At 38.3% G+C, this 25,554-nt stretch overlaps 1 protein-coding gene across 1 annotated transcript in view; it reads right to left on the bottom strand.

Moving 5' to 3' along the window:
• ANK2 (ankyrin 2) overlaps window positions 1–4,694 on the bottom strand; it is a 322,635-nt gene extending 317,941 nt beyond the window's left edge. The window contains exon 1 of the mRNA XM_035030308.1: window positions 3,840–4,694. Coding sequence (XP_034886199.1) covers window positions 3,840–3,923 — 84 coding nt within the window. The 5' untranslated portion in view covers window positions 3,924–4,694. The remainder of the gene's footprint in view (window positions 1–3,839) is intronic.
• Between the last annotated feature and the right edge of the window lie 20,860 nt (window positions 4,695–25,554).

The raw sequence follows: 25,554 nt of genomic DNA, 5'->3' as shown, positions 1-25,554 counted from the left end.
TTTTTATCCAGTTGTCCAGGGTTTAGAATAGGCTAAAAACTCTCTGACAGTGATACATTTCATACAGGTCTCAGTGCTTCCTTTTAGTCCAGGATTCCAGCTGAGAATTAGAGTAGTTTTCATTTCCTCTTTTCCACTGAACAACCACTAGAACATCCACCCCAAATCTGTACGTTGGGCAATATTCATTTGTGTGAAATCACTGGGCCTGAAGTATACTATTTGCTGAAGTATCAGATGAAAAAGATTTCTCTGAATACTTTAGCAAATATCTGGTTTATTTTCCTTGAACACTAAAGAGCATCCAATAATAAATCTCTCTCTCTCTCTCTCCAAAAGTATCTTTGTGTTCAAGCTTGAGAAAGAGAAAAGCAGCCACCAGCATCTAGGAGCTAACCTGGTACTATCCAATTAGCCTTTGTGTTCTTCTACTGAACATAAACAATTTCACAAAGCATCATCGTCAGGCCACGCCACCCTGTGACTGGGATGGAGCAGGTCAGAAATGGCACAACTCCCTTATCATGCCTGAACACAGACAAAACATGAACGTTGTCCAAGTCACAAAATACCCCACATGCCCCTCTCTTGATAAATGAGAGATTGCTGGGTGTTTTTTCTTTTTCTTTTGTTTTTAACCAACAATAGCCAAAACCCAAATCCTATGAGTCCTTTCTAACTTGGTTCCTCAAGATGTGCATCCTCCCTTACCAACACATTCAACCACTGGTGTGTTCCTGGTGGTCTCTGGGTGGCGGGCATTGACAAACCCAATTACTGAAACCAGAATAGAAATTTTTAAGAAAATTTAGAATAATTTCTATCTTCAAGGTACTCACTAAAATTCTAATAGAAAATAAATTCCTTGAGCTTATTTTCTCACATCGTGGGTTTCATGGCAAAAGACCCTTTAGTTCTCTCCCTCAGAATTACTTTTGTAAGATGTAGAATAAACAAGTGGATTATGGCTCATCTGTTAAATATTTACTAGAGGAAGAGGCATGTTTTCAAGGAGTATGATTCATCATGTTAGATCAACACCCAGGCCACAGTGAGCCTGGTGGTCCACGGTCCTGGGTGCTTATACAGAATCCTACGATGGATTCAATGTGAACCACTAGTAGAAAAACACAATTAATGTGATATGGCACTGACTTTGCTCAAATTCTTGCTTTTCTCAGATTTTATCCTTATTGGGGATGCTTATCTCGTGACTATTATTTCCTCATCAAAGCACATTTAATGGTCTAGTTTATAAATACATAAATTTAAGTTGCTTGCTGTGAAAAAAAGATGTGAAGAAGTAATCTAAAGACCTGAGGTATGTTTATGCAAATCTCAATAATTTGTATGAGATAAAAAGTTTCCAATTATAATATATAACTTCTGACCTTTTGAAAAATGACTACTAGCCTTTGCAAAGGACCAATATTATATTCTGCCTCTCTTAAAAATATAAACAGACTTCCCTTCTATAGGGCTTATTCCAATAAATAATTTCCATTCAAGGAAACAGTAACAACACCTTGAAAGTCATTGCCATGAACTGTATATTAAATACTGTTCAAGGAATTTGATGTACATTATTTCTAATCCTCACAAAACACCAAAAGATATATAGAATTATTCACATTTTATAGATGAGGACCTACATCAGAGAAATTAAATGATATGCTCCAAACACACTATATTAAAGGATAGAGCTAAGATTCAAACCCACTTATGTCTGACTTGATGAACTGAAGGATCTTTACTTGTGTGTGCATATGTGTGTGTATGCCTTCCTATTAGGTGAAATTACTTTTAACCCTCAATATTCTGTGTGGGGTTTTTTTTTAGATTTTATTTATTTATTTGACAGAGAGAGAGACAGCGAGAGCAAGAACACAAGCAGGGGGAGAGGGAGAGGGAGAAGCAGGCTTCCTGCCGAGCTGGGAGCCCAATGTAGGACTCGATCCCAGGACCCTGGGATCATGACCTGAGCTGAAGGCAGACACTTAATGGCTGAGCCACCCAGGCACCCAATATTCTCCGTGTTTTAATAGCTCATTTAATGTATGCCTCTGAGTGTGCATAAAAATACATACACATATTCAAAACTTGCTATTAATTGCTATCATTTCAACTGCAAGTTTTAAAAGAATTTATCCCTAAATAAATATATTTGAGAAAATATACTGAATAAATATTATAGTTATCACCTATGATGATTTCTTCTGCTCTACCCCCTCAAATACTTTAAGATGGCTTTGGCCATGTGAATTTAGTATCAACACTCAGAGCCTAATCTCCATGATATAGATTCGTCACCCCTTTAGTAGTTCTGAGTATAATGTTTCTAATGCAGCACAGGGACTTCAGAGAGAAATTGAAGAGGAATGTGAAATGACATTGTGAATTCAAGCAAAAACTCCTTCTTTCTTTTTCCCTATCTCTTGCTCTCTTTTTCTTTTGTATTTGTTTTTTCCCTTTTTAAAATGTTGATAAATTAGCTAACGTTCTACAAAAATGTCATCGAGGGCTGGAAGATCTGGAGTCATCAGGTACAAAAGGACATTCTACCAATGCTCCTGCCTGCCCCGAATTATCCTTGGCCTTTATTAGACTGCATCACTATCTTTATGCTATTATTTTTAAAAATTTCATATGGGGCATGCTCATTTTTATCAAATTACAAGGCACCATAGAAATATACTAATCCCTTGTTGGCTAATACAATGATCTTTTAAATATCAGAGGGGTCAAATTATTTCCAGTTTTTTAGATCATGAGACATGTAGTACCAGAGATCTTTAATTTCAAAGTGCAATGCAATTTCAAAATTGTCAAAATGAAAAATATTCATTTGCCCGTGATAATTTTTTTAACTGGCTCATTCAAGACGCAAACCCTCTAACATTGGAATGCATTTACATGAGAATCATCTTCTATTCCGCCCATCTTATTGCCTCAAGAAATAAATGGATTTTAGGGGAATTTATTTAAAAGACATCTCTGTCCGAGGTGGGGCTCACATTGCTCGGTGAGGCTGCAACAGTTTACCAGAAGGAGTCAGGCCATAAAGAAAGAAGTGCTGGTGTAGGGTGGGGCTGAATAGTTTGCATCTTTTCCCACTGTTTCTCACTGGTATCGTTTCCATGAAAATCAAGGGTGTGGGAATGTGTGCCAGGCTAAGAAATCCTACGGACTGCTTTGTGTGCCCAACAGCCCCAGCCCATAATATCTTTATCTTAGCCGTTTATTTTAATCAATGAAAGAGCTATCACACTATCATGTCTGGGAAAACTGTAGAGGAGCTAAGCAAACCAAAGAAATATCATGCTGAGGATCATATTTCTCCTGTCACAACAGTCTTTTCTCCTTAGGAAGAATACACTTAGCACGGAACCAAAAGGCGTTTGCTGTCTGGCCATCTCAAGATCATCCCCGAGCAAACATCTGGCCAAAAATCTTCCTTTTGCTTCACAATCCACCTTGCTTAACATTTCCTTTTAAACTCACTCATTCTAAAAATAAAATGACTCTCTCTCTATATATACCCAGTTAACAGCAGAAGCATCCATCAGTGGCCACAATCCTCAATAATACACATGCAGAGCACACCTTATCTCTGTTCACTTCACCATGCTCCAGTCAACGTATCCATTAGGAACCCTGGTTCCTTTCCTATTCTCAGAAAGCAGCAGGATGCACCTGCCTCTTCAAAAAGCAATGTTTGGTACTGCCATAGTCTATAGTTACTCATAATGCTCCACGGTTTCTGTAATCTCATTGATATTACACACTAACACATACACACACATATCTCTATACAGACATTCCTAATTCCGGCAATTTACCTTTTTGGGTTTTTTCCTTCTCTGACTACTGCCGTTGAACTTCTCTCCACTGTCGCTTTTCTGAGCTGCATCTTCGTTCATCATTTTGAACAGTTTGGAGAGAAAATAGCTCTGCCATTAAACCCTGCTGCTTGCACAGACCACTAGCGAGTATGCACTTACTGGAGGAAAGCAGGAGCAGGAGGAGGGGTGGGGAAGGGGCGCGCGCTGGGAGGGTAAGGACGGTGACGTTGCCATGGCAGCAGCTGCCACAACTGTTTATCTGACTGCATTGTTAAATCTGATTCAACCAATTACCATCAGGGACCGGTTACAGTGAAGAAAGCCTTGAAAAAAGAATGCCAGGGACTCGAATGATTTGGGGACTCTGCTGGTTGGTTCTTGACACACCTTCGATTCGATCAGCTCTCAACCCACACACAAAACCTGCACTTAATTTTCTTCCTACAGGTACTTCAACACGGAACAGACACAATGCATGATGAGAAAACTATAACAATCTTGAATGTGTCTCTGAACCTGAAGAGATATATTTCAGCCAGTGAAGAGGCTACTCAAGGAAAAGGATTAGCTGTTAATATCCTAAAGTGCATGTAAGAAAGTTACAGTTTTATGATGTTATTCACTTGATTCCAAATGATAATCTTTCAAAACTCGGCTCAAGGATGACTTTTGTCATGAAGCTTTGAGAACACGTTCCCCATCAACCAGGTAACACAGATCACTCCCTCCTCTGGGCCTCCTCCTTCCACTGCACACTTCTGACAGAGCACCTGCAATACATCTCACAACTGTATGTTCCCATCAGGAGCTACTTAAGGCCTGGGATAGTAAGTGTGTATGAGTGTGTGTGTGTGGGTGTGGGTGTGTGTGTGTGTGCGCGTGCACGCATGCGTGCGCGTTTTGGTTGGAAAGAGATCATTAAATTTCCCAGAACCAAGCATGATGCATTATATATTAAAGGCAGTTAATCAAGGTTTGTCAAATACATATGTAATATGCAGGGTAACACAAATACAAGAAATTCATGCAGTTAAAACATTTTATAATTAATCTTAACCTAATTCTTCTTATTGACTGATAAATAAAACTCAATCCCTGCTTTCAAGGAGCTCATGTATAAAGTTCCAGAATTATTCTTGATAAGAAAAGAAAACAGGGCTGATTTTTATCACAGGAAAACCAATTTCATCTTTTGGATCGAGGTGGCCATATTTGTATATTTGTGGGTGCATCCGGAGCCCAACATATTTGGTGCAAATACACGTGCACACACTAAACACTCATTCCTATTCCTAGAAAGCAAACTCAAAGTACAATACACAGAATACTTAAATGTAAAAATAAAGTAAGGACCAACCCAATGAGATAATGCATATAAATACACTTTGAAAACTGAAGGTGCCTATGTAAATGTGTTATTGCTATTGTTGATCCTACCATCATTATTACAAATATATATAATTTTCAACTTAGAAAACAACATTAGAAAAATGTTTCTTACATGGAAATGACTACCAAAATTGGGAACTCATCTTTCCAATAAACATGAGAAGACAAATTCACCTTCTCTCCCCACTGTTATTGGGATTGCTCTTCCTCTCTGCTTTACCACCCCAAAGACATTTGCCACATCCTCATCTAGAGTCAACCGAGTCCTTCTGCCCCTTACTCTCTCTACCCTCCTTCTGTTTGAGCAGACACACCCCACCAGTGATGCCTTGGATCCCACAGCCAGGAAAGGGGCAATGGGCCTCTTTTTTCTGAAACAAAACCTTATAGGAACTTCTACAGAAGCCTCTGGAAGCCCAATCCCCACTGTTGTCAGCCCTCACAGAAATCCCCCACGATATCCTCCCAATCCTCTGCTATCCCCTCAGCCATCCCACTTAGTCCCTCACCCAACCCCATTGTGCATCCCTTACTTGACCTTGCTTAGGAGCACCCTCAGCCTGGAAATTGGGTTCGTTTACTCAATAAACATCTGTCAAACGTTTACCATGTACCAGGAACTAACCACTAGGGATAGACTGTCCTAACCACTGGGGATATAATGGTCAACAAAACTGGCAACATATCTGCAATCATGGTGCATCACTGCAATGTGAATTGCAAAGAAGTGTACTTCACATTTCAATACTTTATGAATCAGTAATTTCTGATAATGTTCAGACAGCCTCTCATAACAGTGTCTTCTCTGTCAGTACCCAAATATATAGTACATGGCTTTAAACAGATTCGGGCTTCCAATTTTAACAATGAGCTCTAACCTTCTAGATGCTTGGTGTTGTTCTGAAATATCATTTAAGCTTTTATACAAGATATTTCCATTACAGAGTGAAAGTACTGCACAAACTCTGCACCATATAGCATACCATAGATGTCAATATCTGTATTCAAAGTATAAAATGAAATCTCAGTAAGTAGATAAATAAAACAGGTGCTGGTAGTGCTATGTCCATTTCAGCAATAGAAAGTAATATTCTACATATAAACAATGTCAATAAGACATTATAGTGTTGTAGGTGTTTCGGTTCTGCTTTTGAGACTTTCAATCAATTTTTTGGTGCCTCACTGTTGTATACTATTAACTTTGTATCCTCATAGTGCAGTTTTTAGTGGGCGTGTATTTGGATTCTAAACTCCTTGAGGGCAGGATTTTTGTAAAGATTTATTTATTTATGATTTTCTGATTTATGGTTATATGACTTAATTATGATTATAAATTTAAGATTATTTGTGATATTTATTTAAGATATATTTATTTATTGAGAGCAAGAAAGAGAGAGAGAAGAAGAGTGAGAGTGGAGGGAGGGGCCGAGGGAGAGGGAGAGAGAGAATCTTCAGCAGACTCCCAGCTGAGCACAGAGCCTGACATGGGGCTCGATATCATGACCCTGAGATCATGACCTGAGCTGAAACCAAGAGTCAGTCCTTCACCCGACAGAACCACCCATGCACCCCTCCTTGAGAGCAGGATTAATGCCTATTTTCACATTCCACATGGAGCCTAACTCACTGCACAACCCATATAATAGGGGTCCAAGGATTACTTTTAAATGCAATAAAGAAACGTTTTCAATATTTACCATCCAGTTTATATTTCTGGTTAAACATCCAATGGGTAAATTCTTCATTTCTTAGATTTTCTTTTTATGTACTTCCTGATATCTAGGAGCTAATGCATAATAAGATTTTTAAAGATATTTGAGAAATTGGAGTTGCTGCTGCTAACATAGCAATGATGAAAATACCTTACACATTGGTAAAGCATTTTGTAATTTATATAATTTCTAGTTCCTAGGATAGAAGCCCCATGAAGACTGAGAACTTTTCGTGCTCACTGACACATCTCAAGCACTTATAGCAATACTAGCATATTACACACACTCAAATATTAAGTGACTTCAATAGAATTCTCACCATCACACAGGGAAAGGATTAATATCAATCAGAGTACAGGTGAAAACACTGAGGTAAGAAGTGGTTTTGGTGACTTGCCCAAGATAGCAAAATTAATAAAATACAGAGCTAAAGAAAAAAATACAGAGCTAAAGTTCTGATTCTAAGGCCACTGTTCTTTTATTAAATCATGGCTGACTTAACAAAGTGCACACTTAATAAAGTGTGGTAAGATAAGAGCAAAGACTAAGATGGAAAATGCCAAGAGCAGAAACCACAGTTAGATGACAGTGCCCTAAGTAGAAAAAGGAAATCTTTATTGATTTTAGGCTAAGCATATTTAATAGGCATGGACTTTTAGACATGATTATATTAATTTTAATATGCCTACTCTATTTTATTGAACTATCAGAGTTAATAGTATTACAAAACGTGACACATACTACTTCAAAAAAACTTGTAACATTATTCGAGTGGGGTAAAATCCCCTGAAGTATAAGCAATTATGTCTTAGAGGTAGGTTAACTTCCAAAAGTTCCTTTGTCAATCAGAGTTGTCTCGTGTTAAAAATACATTTTTTTACAGAAACAATGTTATAAAAAAGGCTTAGTTCTCTAAGACCATCAAAAAAGCCTTCAAGGGATGCCTGGGTAGCTGTCAGTTAAGCATTTGCCTTCGGCTCAGGTCATGATCCCAGGGTCCTGGGATCGAGCCCCACATCGGGCTCCCTGCTCGGCACGAAGCCTGCTTCTCCCTCTCCCACTCCCCCTGCTTGTGTTCCCTCTCTCGCTGTGTCTCTCTCTGTCAAATAAATAAATAAAATCTTTTTTTTTAAAAGCCTTCAAAAGGCTTTCCTATTCACTATTACTTGTGGTAGAGAATCTTAACAACTAGGCAGAGAGAGGTCGGATAGTAGTTCATCAATTTCTCTTTTCCTTTAGGCCACTGTCACAGTTGAACTGCCTCCTGCAATCCCCCAGCCCCCACCAAAAAAATGTTTAAGTCCTAACCCTCAGTACCTGTGCATGTGACCTTATATGGGAGTAGGGTCTCTGTAGATGTAATCATGTTAAGATGAGGTCATAATGGATTAGAGTGGGCCTTAATCCAAGGACTGGTGTCCTTATAAAAAGAGGGAACTTTGGACACAGAGACACAGAGGGAAGATAGCCATGTGAAGACTCGGGCAGAAATTGGAGAAGTGTAGCTGCAAGCCAATGATGACACATTGCCAGCAACCCATCAGAAAGAAGCTAGGAGGAGCTGAGGAAAGATTCTTCTCTAAAGCCTTCAGAAGAGGTCTGGCCCTGATGACACCTTAATTTCAGACTTTTACCCTCCACAACTGTGAGAGAATAAAGTTTTATTATTTTAAGCCACCCAGTACTTTGTTTTGACAACCCGAGGAAACTAGTACAACCGTATTTTCCAGCTACCTTTGCCACTGGGTGAGACCATGTGACTTAGTTCTAGCCTGTAGAAAAGGTGGAAGTGTATGCCACTTTCAGGTCTAGCTAATACAACCCTCCCAAGACTGATCTTCTCTAGTGGCTGAATACAGTGGGAGACATAACCTAGAAGGTGGAAGAGCACCAGGTCAGAAAAAAGCCTGAGTCCCTGAGTCACTGTGTGTAGCAGAGCCTCTCTTCTTCCTATTCCCTCCTTCGTGGACCTTCAGTAGACCTGAGGAACTTTTTCTCATGAGTATTTTGTCACTGAGATTACGCTGTTGTTTGTTACAACAGTTAGCCTATGGTACCTAACCATTTCTACTGATGTTTTCCAGGGATTATGTAGTTACACTTCTATTTGGGCTTCCCTGTTATATGAATGATACTCTCAGTGCATCAAGGCCTTTAGCCATTGGAAATGGATCCTATGTCCAGGAGCAAAGGAGCTACTCTGATGAAAAAAAGGATCACAAGTAATTAGAGGGGAATCAGAAGAGATGAAGAGAAGAATATTATTGATTAGGGGTGGGTATGAGAATAGGATACCTGATAGGTCCCATGGAATCACAATCTCAAAGCAGCTTTGGTCTACTCTCCTTTTCTCCTCTCTTCCTGGATAAATCCTTTATTTCTTTTCCTACTTCGAGATGTCACTGCTTCTGATCCACTGAGGATGAAAACATAGAATGTTTGCCTATCTTATGAGCAAGCACAAAGCTTCTTGAGGTTCTCTAAAGATTCTTCTTTCTCTTTCCTTTTTGATACTTTTGTTATCAATGGGGGAAAATATGAAGGAAAGATAGCAAACAAAGGAAAAACATAGTTTCTCAAAGTTGACCATAAAAAGTCCTCATATGTGTTGGGGTGTAGATACTGTTGGGCTCAGATCTACTTCCAGACCTCTTCTCATGCCTTTCCTGAGTTGCCAGGTGTTCTGCACAGGTCTTATTCTATACGGTCTCTCTTCCATGGGAAACCTGGGTGGACTCTAATAGTTACACCTCCTTGGAAGCTAAAGTCAGGCTCATGGGCCAGGCAGGAGACCTTCTCATTTTCCCTTTCCAGCTCTTTGCAGTTCCACCAACAGCATCAGCAGGAAGCACTTCCTCTCCTTTCTTGTGATCCACTCCTTCTTCTCATCTATGACTTCCCCTTCTATTGTTCATTTATTCCTTTAGTCATGCAGCAGATATTTTATTGGGTGACTGACAACTATATGTCAGGCCTCGTGCTTAATGTAGGGGCATTAGCATAAATTAGATAATCTTTGCCTTTAAAGAGCTTACAATCTAAAAGTGGGACAATCATTGAACTAGAAGTGTGAGGACTCTATAGGGGATGGTAAGAGCATTACAGAAGCATAAAACAGGGATATCCAACCTTCTGAAAGAGCAGGACATGCTTCTGAGAGGAAGTGACTCGCATATTGAGAGGATTTAAATGATGAGTAGGAATTATCGAAGTGGAAAGGAAGGTGTAAGGTGGGTTTGGAGAAGAATGGGAAGAACATGGCATTGGCAGAATGAGACAAGGCCCATGTGGTTGTACAATAGTCTGTAGGCAGGTCTGTAGTAGTGACTCCACCCTACGCCTGAAAGTATCAAGTGTGCCTCTCCATAGACTGATGATTGTTCCAAGTAAGTATCCATGTGTGACATCTAATCATTATTATACAATTTATGAACCATGTAGCAAGATGGCCCTGTTAGCTTATGGATGTTAAAACCAGGTGATATAGCCAGAAAAGGCAGATTTTGCAACCATATGACATATCACCTCTATAGTTTCAGGGAATGGGTTGGAGATGGAAAACCAATCCTCACTCTGGGAACGAAAAATTCCATGACCACAAAACCGAGCACATCTGCCATGAAGAACTAGGAACACTTAAGAAGCCATACCCAACAACTTCCCTTGGTCTGATATCACCAAGTCCTTTGGTAAAAGTATATATCCATTGTGCTTATCCCAGCAAATTTATACCACAACAAATTATTCATATTCACTAAGCCACCACCTCAGTTTTCCGTAGGACAACTCCAGGCTGCTACAAAGTAAAAGGTGAGGCTGGAATGCAAAGTGGCAGACGTGTAAGGAGGGACTAAAGAGCAGAAAGACCAGTAAGCCACGTTAAGGGCTTGGGATTCACACTGAAAAGGCACATGAAGCCATTTCTCATGGTTAAAGGAGAGAAGTAAAATCACAAGCTTTGGTGTTTTTGTTTTTGTTTTAAAGAGTATTCTTTGTAAAGGACTACTGTGTGGGAGTCAAACAGAGAATGGATGTGAAGAGATGTGTTTAAAAGGCTCTATCAGCAGTCTGAGAGAAAAAGAGATGGTGACGGAGTGGACAGACACACTAGTTAGTCTGTCACCATTAACGGTGTTTCATTCATAAGCCCAAGGAGAAAGTAAGAAGCAAGAAGATGGCAGTGCGGAGGCCTCCTGCCTAAACAGCAAGGGAAGGAGACTTCATCTTCATCAAAGTCTTATACTGGGAAGAGGACTCAAAGAAAAAATTTTGAAACCCATTTCATTTAACAAATCAGGAAACAAAATTCAGAAAGATTAGAGATTGCTCCCAAAGCTCTAGAACGAGTTAGTAGCATAGGGAAGACCAGGATCATGCCACCTCACTGAGCAGCCTTTACACATGGGTGAACTTAAAAAGCCTATGTCAAATCTTACCTACTATTATTTGGAATTAAGGAGCCATCAGCTCTTGCATAAGGTTTAATAGACCAGAGAGAAACTAGTCCATTCCCTCAAGGAACGATTAGGAAGAAGAACCCATGTTTCTCATGTAAATATGGTATGTGTCCTCACCTGGACTGGAGGGAGCTCAACAAATATTTCATTGCGATAGATCTTAAAGCAGCAGCAACAATTGATTAGGGACCTGCTTCTTTCACTTTATGCCTGTCTTACATAACGTTTACCAAAGAGGCATTTGGTTGCAAAATGTACCATGTCCAACCTAAAAAAGAGAGCTTTTGGAACCCATGGCATACAATTTTAGCATCTCAATCCACCTGAGGCACACAATTATTAAAATTAGCATAGTGATTAATTATAATCTCACTTTACATAAACATTAGCAACAATATTTTAGATCAAATGTAGTATTCCACAGGAGAATAACAAAATGTGGGTGAGCTCACCATGTACATGTTCCTGTCTAGGTCAGTTTTTTAGGACGCGCTGTTATCTGCTTGCTCTACTACAGGGTAGCTCTGCTCAGTCTCCAGTGATACTAGTTCTTGAAAATAGCTCTTATAATTGGGTTTCCCTGTAGATGCAAATGAATGGCACATTGGGGTAGGTTGTGTCCTTGACAGATATATTTTTTCTAGTGCAATTTAACTTTATTACTGTAAACATTTTAAAACTTAAACCAGCTTAAAAATAAGTCATGACAAATGTTGTTTCTTTTAACTATGAAGAGAGTATGTGTCCATTGATAAATTCTGAACACAAAAATTATTCAGAGACTTCATATATAAGTTTTATATAAATGTAAAATCATATTTTAAAAGCTGTGTAACCATGGTGGCAATGGAAGTGACAAAAACACAAAGATCACGATGTAGAAGGTAACCTAAAGACCATGACATCCAGCTCCTCACTTTCAACAAGTAAGAAAATTGGAGCCCAACTAGGTTATGTTACTTATCCAAGGCTATACCTACACTTAGCAACACTTTGAATAAAATTCCAAGTTTTCTCATTCCTAAACCAGTGTAGATGTCTTCTAGTGGAAGGTCTCACCACAAAAATGAGCTTCAAGAAGCCCTCCCTCCTCCACAAACACACAGGCCCAGTGATTGCCCAGTTGTTCTCAGAATGGTAAAAAAAAATTATATAATTTATTATACACCAGGCAGAAATATTTCAGGCATTAGAAGCAGAGTGATGAATAAGACAAAATTATCTTTTTTTTCTTTTTATGTTGCACAATATCCCAAGTTTAAGTGAAGGTTTGCTATAAACCTGAATATCAATAGGAGAAGGCAAAGGAAGACTGAATAATGGGTGGATGAGCTTGTTTTCTCACAATGTTACTGTTTGCCAAAGAATCTCAAGAATGAGAGAAAAAGCAATGAAAATATGAAAAGGAAAGCTTCAGCAAGCCCTTAAACTAATGGATATAATCAGACAAGACAGATGACCAAAGAAGTCGGGGTGTACTGCCTTATCATTCCTGTGAATAAATTATCAATGAATGACCACTACTGTTTCTCCCACTTTTTCTAAGTAGGCTCCACAGCCAATATAGGGCTTGAACTCACAACCCTGAGATCAAGAGTCTCATGCTCTACCAACTGAGCTAGGCAGGTGCCCCTATTTCTCCCACTTTAAACAAACAAACAAACAAACCAAAAAAAAAAAAAAAAAACCACACACACAAAAAAACAAATCTTTTAAAAGGTCAAAATAAAGAGTTTGTTATCTGTTAGTACTCTCTAACTTCTAACTGCCACTTAGTCAAGACTGATGGTATTCCAAATATTTATTACTGTTACAAACTACCTCATAAACTAAGTGTCTTAGAAGAATAATTTATTTTGCTCACAAACTCATGGGCCAGGGATTCAGAAAAGGCTCAACAGACTTATTCATTCTGATTCATGCGGTATCAAGTAAGGCAGCTAGGGCTGGAGGGTCCAGTTCCACAGTGGCATCCTCACTCACCTATCTGGTTCCTTGGTGCTCATTGGCCTCTCTCTTTATGTGGCATCTCGTTTTCTAGAGCCTCTCCACATGGTTGGGGCTTCTTACTGTTTAGTGGTGTCAAAGTGTTTGTATTCTTCCATGACAACTGGGCTTAAAGAGGCAGGAAGTAGAAAGCACCAGGCCAATTAAGGGCTCTGCCATATTTTACTGGTCAAGGCAGTTGCTGGGCCCACCCAGATTCAAGTAGTAAAAAAATGGACTCCACCTCTTGATGAGAGGGAGTGGACAAATCATATTGCAGAAGAACATAAGGGATGGGGGCCATCTTGGAAAATGTAATCTGCCACAGATGGCTAGCAAGTAAAGTAGGCCATGAGGGAGATGAAGTATAAGGGCTGACTTTGCATACAATAAACACAAGGTCTTTTCCCAAATGAGCAGACCCTGCTAGCTAGAAATGCACTGTTCTGCATGCTTTTTTTTTCTACAAACAAGGTTATCAATGTTCATTTCTATAATGGATAACTACATATTACTAGGTCAAAATCTACTATTTCCTCTCAAAGCAAAGTCTCTGTTGATCTCTGAAGATAAGTTTCATGTATATACTTTCTGAACGTGAGCCATTGTGTCTAAAAACACATTCACAGGAAGTATTGTATATTTGAAGTACAGCTTCTTTTGCACTTTTCTCTTTACTTTCACTCTGTACTTCCCTTGGCCTCTCACCCACTCTTGCATCCATTCTATCCTTTTATATAACATCACAATGATCTTAAAACAATCATAAATCTACTGTACAGAAAAACGATTTTAAAAAGCCTACAAAGGAAATAAAAGTATATTATAGGTTAGAACTAACTTGAACTAATGTCTAAAAAAGAGACATGCAGTACAATCATATTCATTGTTAGCTTTAAACCCAATACCAGGAAAATGATTAAACATACATTAGAGCTGGATGCAAGATTAGTAACTTGTTAACCACACAGTTACCACAGTCCCAAATTTAGTCTTTAGTACTGATTTGTGTAAATGTTGGGTATTATGTTCTGGGCCTTAACAAAGCCTATGCATCTGATGGGTTCCCTCTCATCAATCTTCATGATATCCTCTTCTGTGTAAGCTTCATATTTGGTGTTTCTAGCTTAGAAGTAAACTAAAACAGCCAATGTCCATTTTAATTATTCAGTCTGCTTAGCTCCCAAGAACAAACTGGATCCTTGATAATATGGTAATAATCAGACCTGGAAAGGGAGTTTCCAAATTCAAGCAGGAAGAAGGATATTCCTCCAGGAAGTTCTTCAAGTCACACAAGCAAAATTTAGGAACCAAAGTACGGTCAAGCCATCCATTTTGGTCACATAGACTCTCTATACAAATTACTACATAATATGTGTTTGCCAGCCTATGCTGCGTAATTGTCCCAAAAATAACTTTTTTGAGCCTATCAATATACAAAAGCATTTAGAATATAACAACACTATATTCAATGCTATATAGTTTGTAATGGGTGAGAGCAAGTACTACTTACAAATCCTATCAGTGAGCCCCAGGATCTTAATACCACACTCAGATCTTAAGCCGTTCTATCTAAAACTCTAGGAGTCTTACTGAGTAAAAACTGATATACAACATTTCAAATTTCACTTATACCTAGTCAATTATCAGATTTTTCCTGGGCCCATAAAATTCTACACCTAGAAAATGTCAAGAACTGTGAAGGATCTGAGATCCTACTTACAAGCTAACAAGTTAGCCTGCTATATTTTTATGGATACTGCCAGAAGATAGGAGACTCCTGGGTCAGAGACAAAGAACTTTATTACTCATAGCACAGCACAAAGCATGGACTTCGGCATACTCATGTTAGTTTTCCTTACTCCCAATTCTCACAGAATTGAGATATAGTCCAGACAGATATGGACCAGATGGATGTCTGCACACTCAGTGGGTCGAACAGAGAAGAGGAACCCTGACTTTAGGAAATGTGAATCTCTTACAGTAGGCAGTAAGTGTATCTGTACTTTGCTCCAGAGGGAGCCCATTACCTTTATTATACTGGATAGTAAGCATGCCTGATCTTTGCTTCTCTATCTTCTAAGGCTGTTCGCTGTACCAACATCCTTGAAAAAATAGTCTGGAACAAAGATAGTACCTCTGCTTGCAAGATGTACAGAAATTTAAGAAACCCACAAAAAATTCTCTCTTCAACAGGAAGTCTCAAAAAATACAGGTTATCCTACAGTTGAAGAGATAAATGCCAAATTGCCCTTCGTGACAGTCTAAATTTAAATGGAAACTAAGCAAGATTTCCTGCAAATTCTCTGCAGTCATACATATATGTCTGTGCAGTAAGTTTTAACAGCTTAGTTATATCATTTGGAAGATTTCACACATTATCTGTACTTTTGCCAGAATTACTATAGCATAGTAATAAGGAGCAATAGTTTGAAAGTCAGTACACGTAGGTTTTAATTTCCATGGTGTCATTAACTGTCATTTGTTCACAACAAATCATATATATCACCTGGGCTTCATTTTCTATATCTCTCCCAAAGTGTGATCACTCTGTTATTTTTCTCCAAGATAGTTTTCTACATCTTTTTTTTAACTGCTATAAGTCCTTGAATATACGAATCTACAGCTTAAAGGGAAAAAATGACTCAAAGAGAATTTAATGAGCAGATGAAATGGCCAGTGATACAATATCAAACAAAATGTAATGTAGCTGTCTTCATTTTCAATTGTCTTTTCTTTTTTCCGCTAGAAAACAAATGAGACTAAAGAACCTAACTTTTCTCAAGGACAACAAACAAATTTAGAAAATGAGGAAAACAGAAATGCTAACATTTATGACACAAATTATTTAAACCTGGAAAACAACTTTGGCATTATTACAAATGTTGTGGAGTTTTACCCACCAGTTTGGAGAGAAATAAAAAATTGTCTAGTAGGCTTGAAACTGTAGTCACTTTTCCCTTCTCTCTTTCCCGTCTCTCACACCCAGGAAATAAAACCTTTTGTTTCCACTTTGCAAATACATCTTATGTCTTCCCTCCATTCTATTCCTATCACCTGGGCACCACCTCTTTTTCTCTCCTACCTGAACTATTTTAATCAACAGGATTTGCTGTCTCATCACCTTCAGGTTTCCTCCCCAAATCTGACCCTCAGATTGTTGCACTTTTTTATTCTTCATAAAACATTTTTTTTTAGTCTTCAGTGTCCTCAGAATAAATTCAAACATCTCCCATTATTGCTGAAATTCATTTATACATTCCTGTTTCCAAGGTGGCCTATAAAAGCAGATAGATATAATGTGATCAGATTTTTTTAAGATTTATTTATTTATTTTGAGGGGTAGGGGAGAGTGTGTGTAGGGCAAGGGGCAGAAGGAGAAGGAGCAAGAGAATCCCAAGCAGACTCCCTGCTGGATGCAGAGCTCAACATGAGGCTCCATCCTATAACCCTGAGATCATGACTTGAACTGAAGCCAAGAGTCAGAGGCTCAACCGACTGAGCTACTCAGGCACCCGTGATCAGATTTTTATTAAGGAAATGTTACCAGAGCTTCTAGGAGGAGCATCTGATCCTGTCTTGGTGGGTCAGTGAAAACTTCCCAGATTAAAAAAAAAGAAAAAAAAAAACACCTATTCTTACTTTTTTCCTTCTCCCTAAAATCTAGCCACCTCAAGTCCCAAACTGACCATGGAGCTTTTTCTTTCTTTCTTTTTTTTAAGACTTATTTATTTTAGAGAGAGAGAGAGCATGTGCAGTGGGGAGGGGCAGAGGGAGAGAGAAACCCAAGCACACTCAGGCTGAGCGAGGAGCCCAGTCTCACCACCCTGAGATTAGACCTGGGCCAAAACCGAGAGTCAAAAGCTTAACTGACTATGCCACCCAGGTACCCTGACCATGGAGCTTTTTCTAACAACAAACTGCATCGAGCTTTCCTTCTCTCAAGATCACTATGCCACTTCTCTACATTAATCACACAAACTAGTTAACTGCTGAACATGCATCTGTCTTAGATGCCCAACTAAATGCCTTGCAACATCAAATAAAATAACCATCGATAAATCCAAGACACTATATATATATTCATTCATTCATACAATATATATATATTCATATTCTCCTTTGATAAGTATCTTTTTATCCTGGATGAAAGGCACTATTGGTATTTGTTGTTTCCCCTACAAACTCATAGCAGCTAGAACAGAAGAGCCAATTTAAAAAAAAAGTAAGTGGGCTGACTTATTTCGCTTAGCATAATACTCTCCAGCTCCATCCATGTTGTTGCAAAAGGCAAGATCTCATTCTTTTTTATGGCTGAATAATATTCCATTCTGTATATATGTATACATACACCACATCTTCTTTATCCCTTCATCAATCAATGGATACTTCGGCTATTTCCATAATTTGGCTATTGTAAATAATACTACTACAAATATCAGTCAGAGAAAGAAAAATACCATGTGACTTTGCTCATATGTGGAATTTAAGAAACAAAACAAATGAGCAAAGGAAAACAAAAAGAGAGAAAGAGAGGCAAACCAAGAAACAGACTCCTAACCATATAGAACAAACTGATGGTTACCAGAAGGGCGGTGGGTGGGGGATCAGTTAAATAGGTGACGGGGATTAAGGAGTACACTTGTGATGAGCACCGAGTGCTGTATGGAACTGTAGAATCACTATACTGTACACCAGAAACTAATATTATATTGTATGTTAACTAACTGGCATTTAAATAAAACTTTTAAAAAACAGGTGGATATGAACCTAACTTAGAAAAATGGTTGTGTTTCCAATTTTGAACACATTTGGCCCTAGAAAGTATAGTAGCTATGACTTGATGTGTTCCTGGATAACGAACAAAATTCCTTGTGTGCCCCAAAACAGTTTTCTTTTCTTTTTTTTTTAAGAATTTTTTCATTTATTCATTTGAGACAGAGAGATACAGAGAGAGAGAGAGCAGGAGCAGTGGGGAGAGGCAGAGAAAGAGGGAGAAGCAGACTCCCCACTGAGCAGGGAGCCCGATGTGGGACTCCATCCCAGGACTTGGAGATCATGACCTGAGCCGAAGGCAGACGCTTAACCATCTGAGCCACTCAGGTGCCCAACAGTTTTCAATTATATCTAAACTGTCATTTTGAATATTTCTTCTATAGGAAAATGAAATTCATACTCCACTAGGGATTCCAAATGCACTTCCTTATCATGGTAGTGGGGAAAAGTGGAGAGAGGGATTTCGTTAGGTGAAAAAGAATCAAGTAATTTACTCATTCTCTACATTTGCCCAGAAAGACTGTCAATACTCCTTCAGCAAAGATTATTGTACACCTGCTCAGTGCCAGGCTCTGTTCTCCGTTCTGGAGATACACAGATAATTAAGACATGATTCTTACCCCCAAGGGTATGCATGAAAAAGCATTCTCTTCTCATTGAGAACTCTCTGTTCTGCCTTCACTTTAACCTAGGAAGGTTAAAACAACCCCCAGGAGATTCCCTTATATTGGCTGCAGTCTCTTCTCAACAATACTTCTTTCTGGTAGTACTGGTCACACAGCAGGCAGTGCATATTTCTTGATCAATTGAATAGATTGCAGATAAATCAAGACTAATCAGTTATTATTAGTTTAACTGGAAAACTCCATCTGGTTATAAGTTAAACAAAAATACAAACAGCAGGGATTCCTCTTCTTGGCCCACCTAAAGAATATTTGTGACATAATTAAAATTGATCTTGATTTCCTCTCTTGGTATGATTTTCATCTTCAAATTTGCCCCATCTTCAAGGTTTTCCTGTTCCACCATTCAACCTCAGTCTTAAGTGTTAGAGCCTCTTCCTCTTGAACTTTTTTGGTAATTCCCAGCAAATTATTCATTCCATTCTGGTAGTTAATGGTATGGCAGCACACTCACAGAAAAATAGAACAAGTAGGAAAAGAGATGATCCCCCAGATCTACCAACTAGGTCTGGAGACTTGGCTGGCAGTAGAGGTTCAGCCAGCAAGTCAAGACACATTCTTCAGGATCATTAAGACAGCTTTTCCTGAACTCAGACAAATCAGACATCTGAGGTATAGGAAGGAGACAAGGTAGAAGAGAGAATTAAGGCGGGTGACTACTGGAGGCTGTCAATACAGGGGTCAAGTGCTAGTAACATATGGGCAGTTAGATTGTCCCTACATTGTTGTCTGTCTCAGAACCTAGGCTCCTACAACAAAAGGAAAATACCCATTTCATTTGCTTTTTAACATAAAGAGTCACATACCTGGCTGGGCTTCTTGATAATGCAGGATGAAGGTGACAACTTCCATCTGGCCAAACTTGAAATCGAACCCACAAACTTCTTTTTCAAATTGTCAGTTAATATTATTAAAGGAGGAAATCTCTCTTCTCCAAACATTTAATAAAAGCATATGATAATAACACAAAGTTACATTTGATATGGAGAAGTTTTGGGTTTTTTTAAGTATTTCTCTATGTTTTTAGATTTAATTCCCTAAAGAGAACGGTTTTCCATATCATGCCATTATATAGACCATGAGTGTTTGGTCTGCTCTATAGGATAAGTAGTCAGGACACAAGAATCCCATTCCTGGATGGACCACGATTACAACTGCTGGCAAGTCACCTGAATCTCTGTGCCTTTATTTCTAGAAAGGTAAACTACAGGTATTATTTCCAAGGTTCTTCTATGAACCTGTAATTCTGGTATACACTACATCATCCTTATCTTATGTAATATAAGATTGTGATGTTAACACAATTAAGCTGTGTTACACTGGTGGCCACCTAATGTTCCTTGGAACTCAATCATGTTTCTTAACTCCAGATAATAAGTGGTTTTCCAAACACAGGAAAGTGTAATCTAATTTAAATGTCCCATGTGCGCAAATAGAGCAGTACTTGTGATTCCACAAGTGTGCATGCCTATGCTTTTTCTGATAGTGGAAGCTGTTTTGTGGCATAGTGAATGTCAACTAGATCCTTTTCTAAAACTCTTTCAAAAATTTGGTTCTTCGGGCACCTGGGTGGCTCAGTTGGTTAAGTGACTGCCTTCGGCTCGGGTCATGATCCTGGAGTCCCAAGATCGAGTCCCGCATCGGGCTCCCTGCTCGGCAGGGAGTCTGCTTCTCCCTCTGACCTTCCTCCCTCTCATGCTCTGTCTCTCATTCTCTCGCAAATAAATAAATAAAATCTTTAGAAAAAAAAATTTGGTTCTTCTGGAGGAACTCATTGTTTTCATGGATTGGAGAAGAATGTTTCACCTAGCTGACAGTAGATGTTTTCAGAAAGGATATATCTACAAGTATTTGAATGAGTATTCTAATTCAGCCTAGGAACACTATCCTATCAGAAAGAAAACACTACAGGGTGACTGTCTCTTTGGATAATATAATACAAGTGAGATTTATTTAATTATAAGAGAGTACCTTCCTCCTCTCCGAGCTGATTCTTAGGTCTTTCCCTAGTATCCTTGACTTTGGAAAACAGAAGAAGCTACTTTGGGCAACATTTCTTAGTTATGTCACAGCCTGACTCATTGCTAAAATGAAGGTGGGAATAAAGAAGAGTTGGCAATAGAAAAAAGACTCAGAGAGAAGAAGGACTGAAATCTCATTGCTCTGGAATCCCTCTTATGCTCACAGGGAAAATGGAGTTCAGTTCCCCAATGGGAAACCAAACTGGTATTGTAGACTTAACATGCAAAGGTGACTTTACATAGACTATTGTCCTTAGTGTACACCAAAACCCTCTATGAGGAGGTTCTCCTGTTTTAAATGGGAGGAGACCTGTAGCTCAGAGAGGTTACTAACCATGGCAAACCCCAGCTGGTGGTAGAGAGGGGGCTGCAATGCACTCTCCAGTTCCCATTTCTAGTGTTTCATATTCCTCACAGTTAACCCATGCCCTTGACTCTCCACACAGTTTGTGCCCAGGTCTGGGACTAATTCATGGAACAACAGATTTTCCATACATAGAAACCAATTGGAAAAATAGAAAAAAAAAGAGAGAGAGACAAATTCAAAACATTCTATGTTTTTCTTCCTCCAAAAACTGCAGACACACGATGTAAGCTGCATATATTTTTAAATTATGTAGCCAACGAGTAGTACGGTAAATAGAACTATTAATTAGAATAAAAAATCATGCTTTGATTTATGTGTGATAGCACTAACATTCTTGCCATGGATGTTTGAGATGCTTTGGTTTCAGAAGTTCCTTATTTCTAAAGTACTCTATTGGGATCCAGAAGAGTTAAACTACAACTTCATCACATAGTAATTACATCTCACTGTGACTACCTCAAAACATGCTGTGTCTAACTTCAGTTAACAAAACAAAATGTTTTGTTTTAGAAAAGAAAAAAATAAAGAAGAAAGCATGCATTGGTGTACGGGGTTTTTGCATACCCTTGCATTTGATATTAAGAATTTCACTGTTCTATTCATCACGTGTTCCCCATGTTCTACATAATGGGAGGAGGGGTGTTCAGATGGGATTTCCCAATTCTTCTTTAATGAGAGGCTTCTCCTAGCTACCTCCTGCTGAATCCTGCAGTTACATCTGTCCAACTCTGATAACAAAAGAACAAAAGAACAAACTACTGGTCTACTTAAGGCTTCATCAGGAATAACAGGAAGTCATCAAGTCAAACCAGAATACCAAAAAAATGAAACAAGGTGATAAAATCTTTATCTTTAATTATATTTCCATGATTGAGTAAGCCTCATTTTAAAGGGCTCCTATCCCTAAGGAAGAAGTTTTTAGTCAAACCATTCCAGCTTACTAATAAGCAAGAATCAGCCCATCTGCCCATTATTCTGCAACAGTCCCCAGGGCATTCTCTCTCCCCTTAAATAAATAAATCCAAAGCAAGACGAATGGATAGTTCAGAAAAAGATAAATATCTCCAAACAAGATGAAATAAAGAGAAATTCTGAGCCAAATAATAAATTAATTATAAAATTGAGATTTTTTTTCTAAGGCATCTCTAGAGAAGCCTCAAAAATAATAATGTTACCTAACTCCTCCTTTCGTTTATTTTAATTAAAATTTACAATTTATTTCAAAGACTTTTTGGCAAACTTCAAATTACAGTCACAGAGTTGGCAGACAAGACAGTTCAAGTCATCTGCTAAGTATTTTTCAAGCAAGTAAATATCTCAAATCTTAAGGAAAAACAACCATTCATTATCTCAGTCAAGCTTTCCAGGACGGTAATTTCACTATTCTCTTTGTCTCTTCCAATATTTATTACTCTGATAGTCACCAAAATGTCTTTTTGCTTTCACTGAGCCTATTTTCCGTTCATGTCAGTATAAAAAAGGAAAGGATCGACCTCCCCCTCTCCCAAAAAAAACAAAAACAAAAAAAAATTCCCTTCCTGTACTTAAAAGCATCTATATGACTAATTTTTTAACTTAACCTTTTTTTTTTTAATTTTCTGAATAGAACCATTCTATTTTTCTTAAACCTGTACTCGTGTGTGACATCCTTTTTCTTTCTTTTCTATAATTTGGAATACATTTTAACACTCTTGAGTTTTACCTCTTAGTTCTTAAAGCACCTTGGCCATTCACAAACATGGAATTAATAAGAACCACAGTCAGCATGGTGCAGACATTCTTAAACAATGGTAGCGAATTGCTGACTTGTATTTAGCTTTTTTCCAGAATTTTTTCCTGGTCTTTCATTTCTTATGCTGAGTCCAATCCTGTATTTGCATTATAAAGGGCACCACTTCTCTGTATATAATTTTTATTCTGTTTGCAAAACTATTTGAATTTTTATTTCTACCCTTTGGGGTTTCACCTAATTTAAGCATCAAGAACAAATCTGACAGACATATTCTAGATTCTTTTTTCCAGGTCATCGGTAAAGATATTAAATCAAGTGACCTCAAACTCAGCCCCATTACTTGACATCTCATAAGAAGAGAACTGAGCTATGGAGATCTGTATAGGTTCTTGCTTCAGGCTCTCCTTCCTTCTCAACAGTTTAGCCAGGCTATAGATGACCACTGTTTAGAGAACTATCAAGTGAGTCAAATATAAGACTTTCCATTCTCTGATGATGGACTCTGAAAAACAAACTGAGGGTTCTAGAGGGGAGGGGGGTGGGAGGATGGGTTAGCCTGGTGGTGGGTATTGAGGAGGGCATGTTCTGCATGAAGCACTGGGTATTATGCACAAACAATGAATCATGGAACACTACATCTAAAACTAATGATGTAATGTATGGGGATAATATAAGAATAAAAAAATTAAAAAAAAAAAAAAGACTTTCCATTCTCTGGATGGCTGGCCCCTCCCCTTACAAGTTATCTGACATATTTTACTAAGACATGAAGAATGTATTCTCTTCTAATTTTCAGTTCTACATGCTTTGTTTTCAAAATTACCCATCTATATACACCATCATCCTGTTGCCTTTTGATACTTATAATTCACATAGCACACTAGATATTATTTTTTAATATGCATATTTTATCCTAGGTAATAAATACCATTATTTACTTTCATTAAGAAAGTGTACCTCAGTAGCAGGTAAACCAAAAAGTAAACCATATTTCACATTTCAAGTTCCAATAGAACAATGATAAAATCATGTAAAATCATGGTACTATTAATCAAGTGAGAAGGTATAGATGCTTTGTTCTTTCTCTCACTTATAACTTAAGAATAAGTCAAAAGGCATCCCCCATAACTCTACCTCCTTAATTTACCAGGGCATTTTGAAGGAAGGTATTTGGGCTGTCAAGATAAACTTGTCATCCTGAGGCATGGAGGTACTGAGAAAATCACAGGCAAGAATGAGGAGAGATGCACAGGTCAGGCTCTACTTGTGGGTATGTAATTCTGAGCAGATCACTCCAACTCATGGAGCCTCAGACCCACTGATCACTATGGTCTTGGAAGCTCCAAAGGTCCATGTTCATTTGCAGTATCTTTTTAAAAATCCCCAATCCCCATGTATCACAAAAGTCCTTGCTTTAGAATAATTTTGCTTTCTTAAAATATTATTTTTCTAGGAAAAAATCACAAGTAATATATAATCTACTTTCATATGTTAAAAGCGCCTGGAGTTTTTCCAATTATCCTGAATCCAGGTTTTTATTTTGATCTTCTAAATTCATTCAACTGTGTTGACACCAGATATGCTCAAGACTTCAGAAGCTAAGTTGCACTAACAGAACATATAGTAACATGTTCATCCCAAGATATTAATGTATATTAAGACACAGTACTTGTGGTGACTGAGTACTTCAATCCCCTATCTGAGGAGACTGTGCATATCGGGTTCATATAAAGCAAATTATAATGGAAGTAGATGGCCTTTGAGAGATCTCTTGCAACCTTCGAGTTAGCAAATTGTTTTTCTTCATCATGGAAACAACACATGTTTTCCTTTGCCCTGAATAGAATGTACAGACACTCCACAAGCTTCTCACTTATTCTGGGTTTCTTATTCTGAAACCTGCTGCAAAGCAAACATATTGTCTTGGTTAAGTTCTGAATTAAGCCCCTAAGTAAAAACTTAACAAAAGACCCCCTTACATTTGGGTTGCTGTAAAATAAATCTCCAGCCATCCTTCAAGACCCCCAACATAATTGATTATTTCTCCTTTGTGCTACTGTACCCTTTGTACATGTCTCTATTCCGGTACTTATACAATGTCCTGCAATTAATGGTTAATGTATTAATGCTTAGTTACTTCCTGCCTACATAATAAACACCATGAAGACAGTCACTTCATGTCTTATAACTCCCAGTGCCTAATACAGTGCCTGGCACACTAATAGGTGCTTAATATATCTGTCTTTTGGATGAAAGAGAGTTAACAAATGTTCTCTCCATTTTTCTGACTTGCTATGCCTTGACTTACCTCTTGAACAGTACCACCTGCCTTTCCCTCTGTTCAGAACTATACCTTTGTTTGGCTCCCTCTTATGACTCCATTGGGTCTTATTCCAAGGGAACTTCCTAAGAAAGCCCTGTCCTGTTAGATCAATTGCTTGTCCACTCTGTGCTCTCATAGTATTTTGCACTCCCCGGCCATGGCACATGCCACTCCATTGCGACTGCTTAATTGGCCATGTCTCCTGCTAAATATAAGTGGATATGTGCAAATTGTTGACCATTACCACTAGGGCATAATCCACAGAA

The sequence above is a fragment of the Mirounga leonina genome, unplaced genomic scaffold (genome assembly GCF_011800145.1).
Source record: "Mirounga leonina isolate KUSES-001 unplaced genomic scaffold, KU_Mleo_1.0 Mir_357, whole genome shotgun sequence".
NCBI lineage: Eukaryota > Metazoa > Chordata > Mammalia > Carnivora > Phocidae > Mirounga > Mirounga leonina.
The sequence above is the reverse complement of the archived record's forward strand: the minus strand, read 5'-3'. Positions and strand labels throughout refer to the sequence as shown.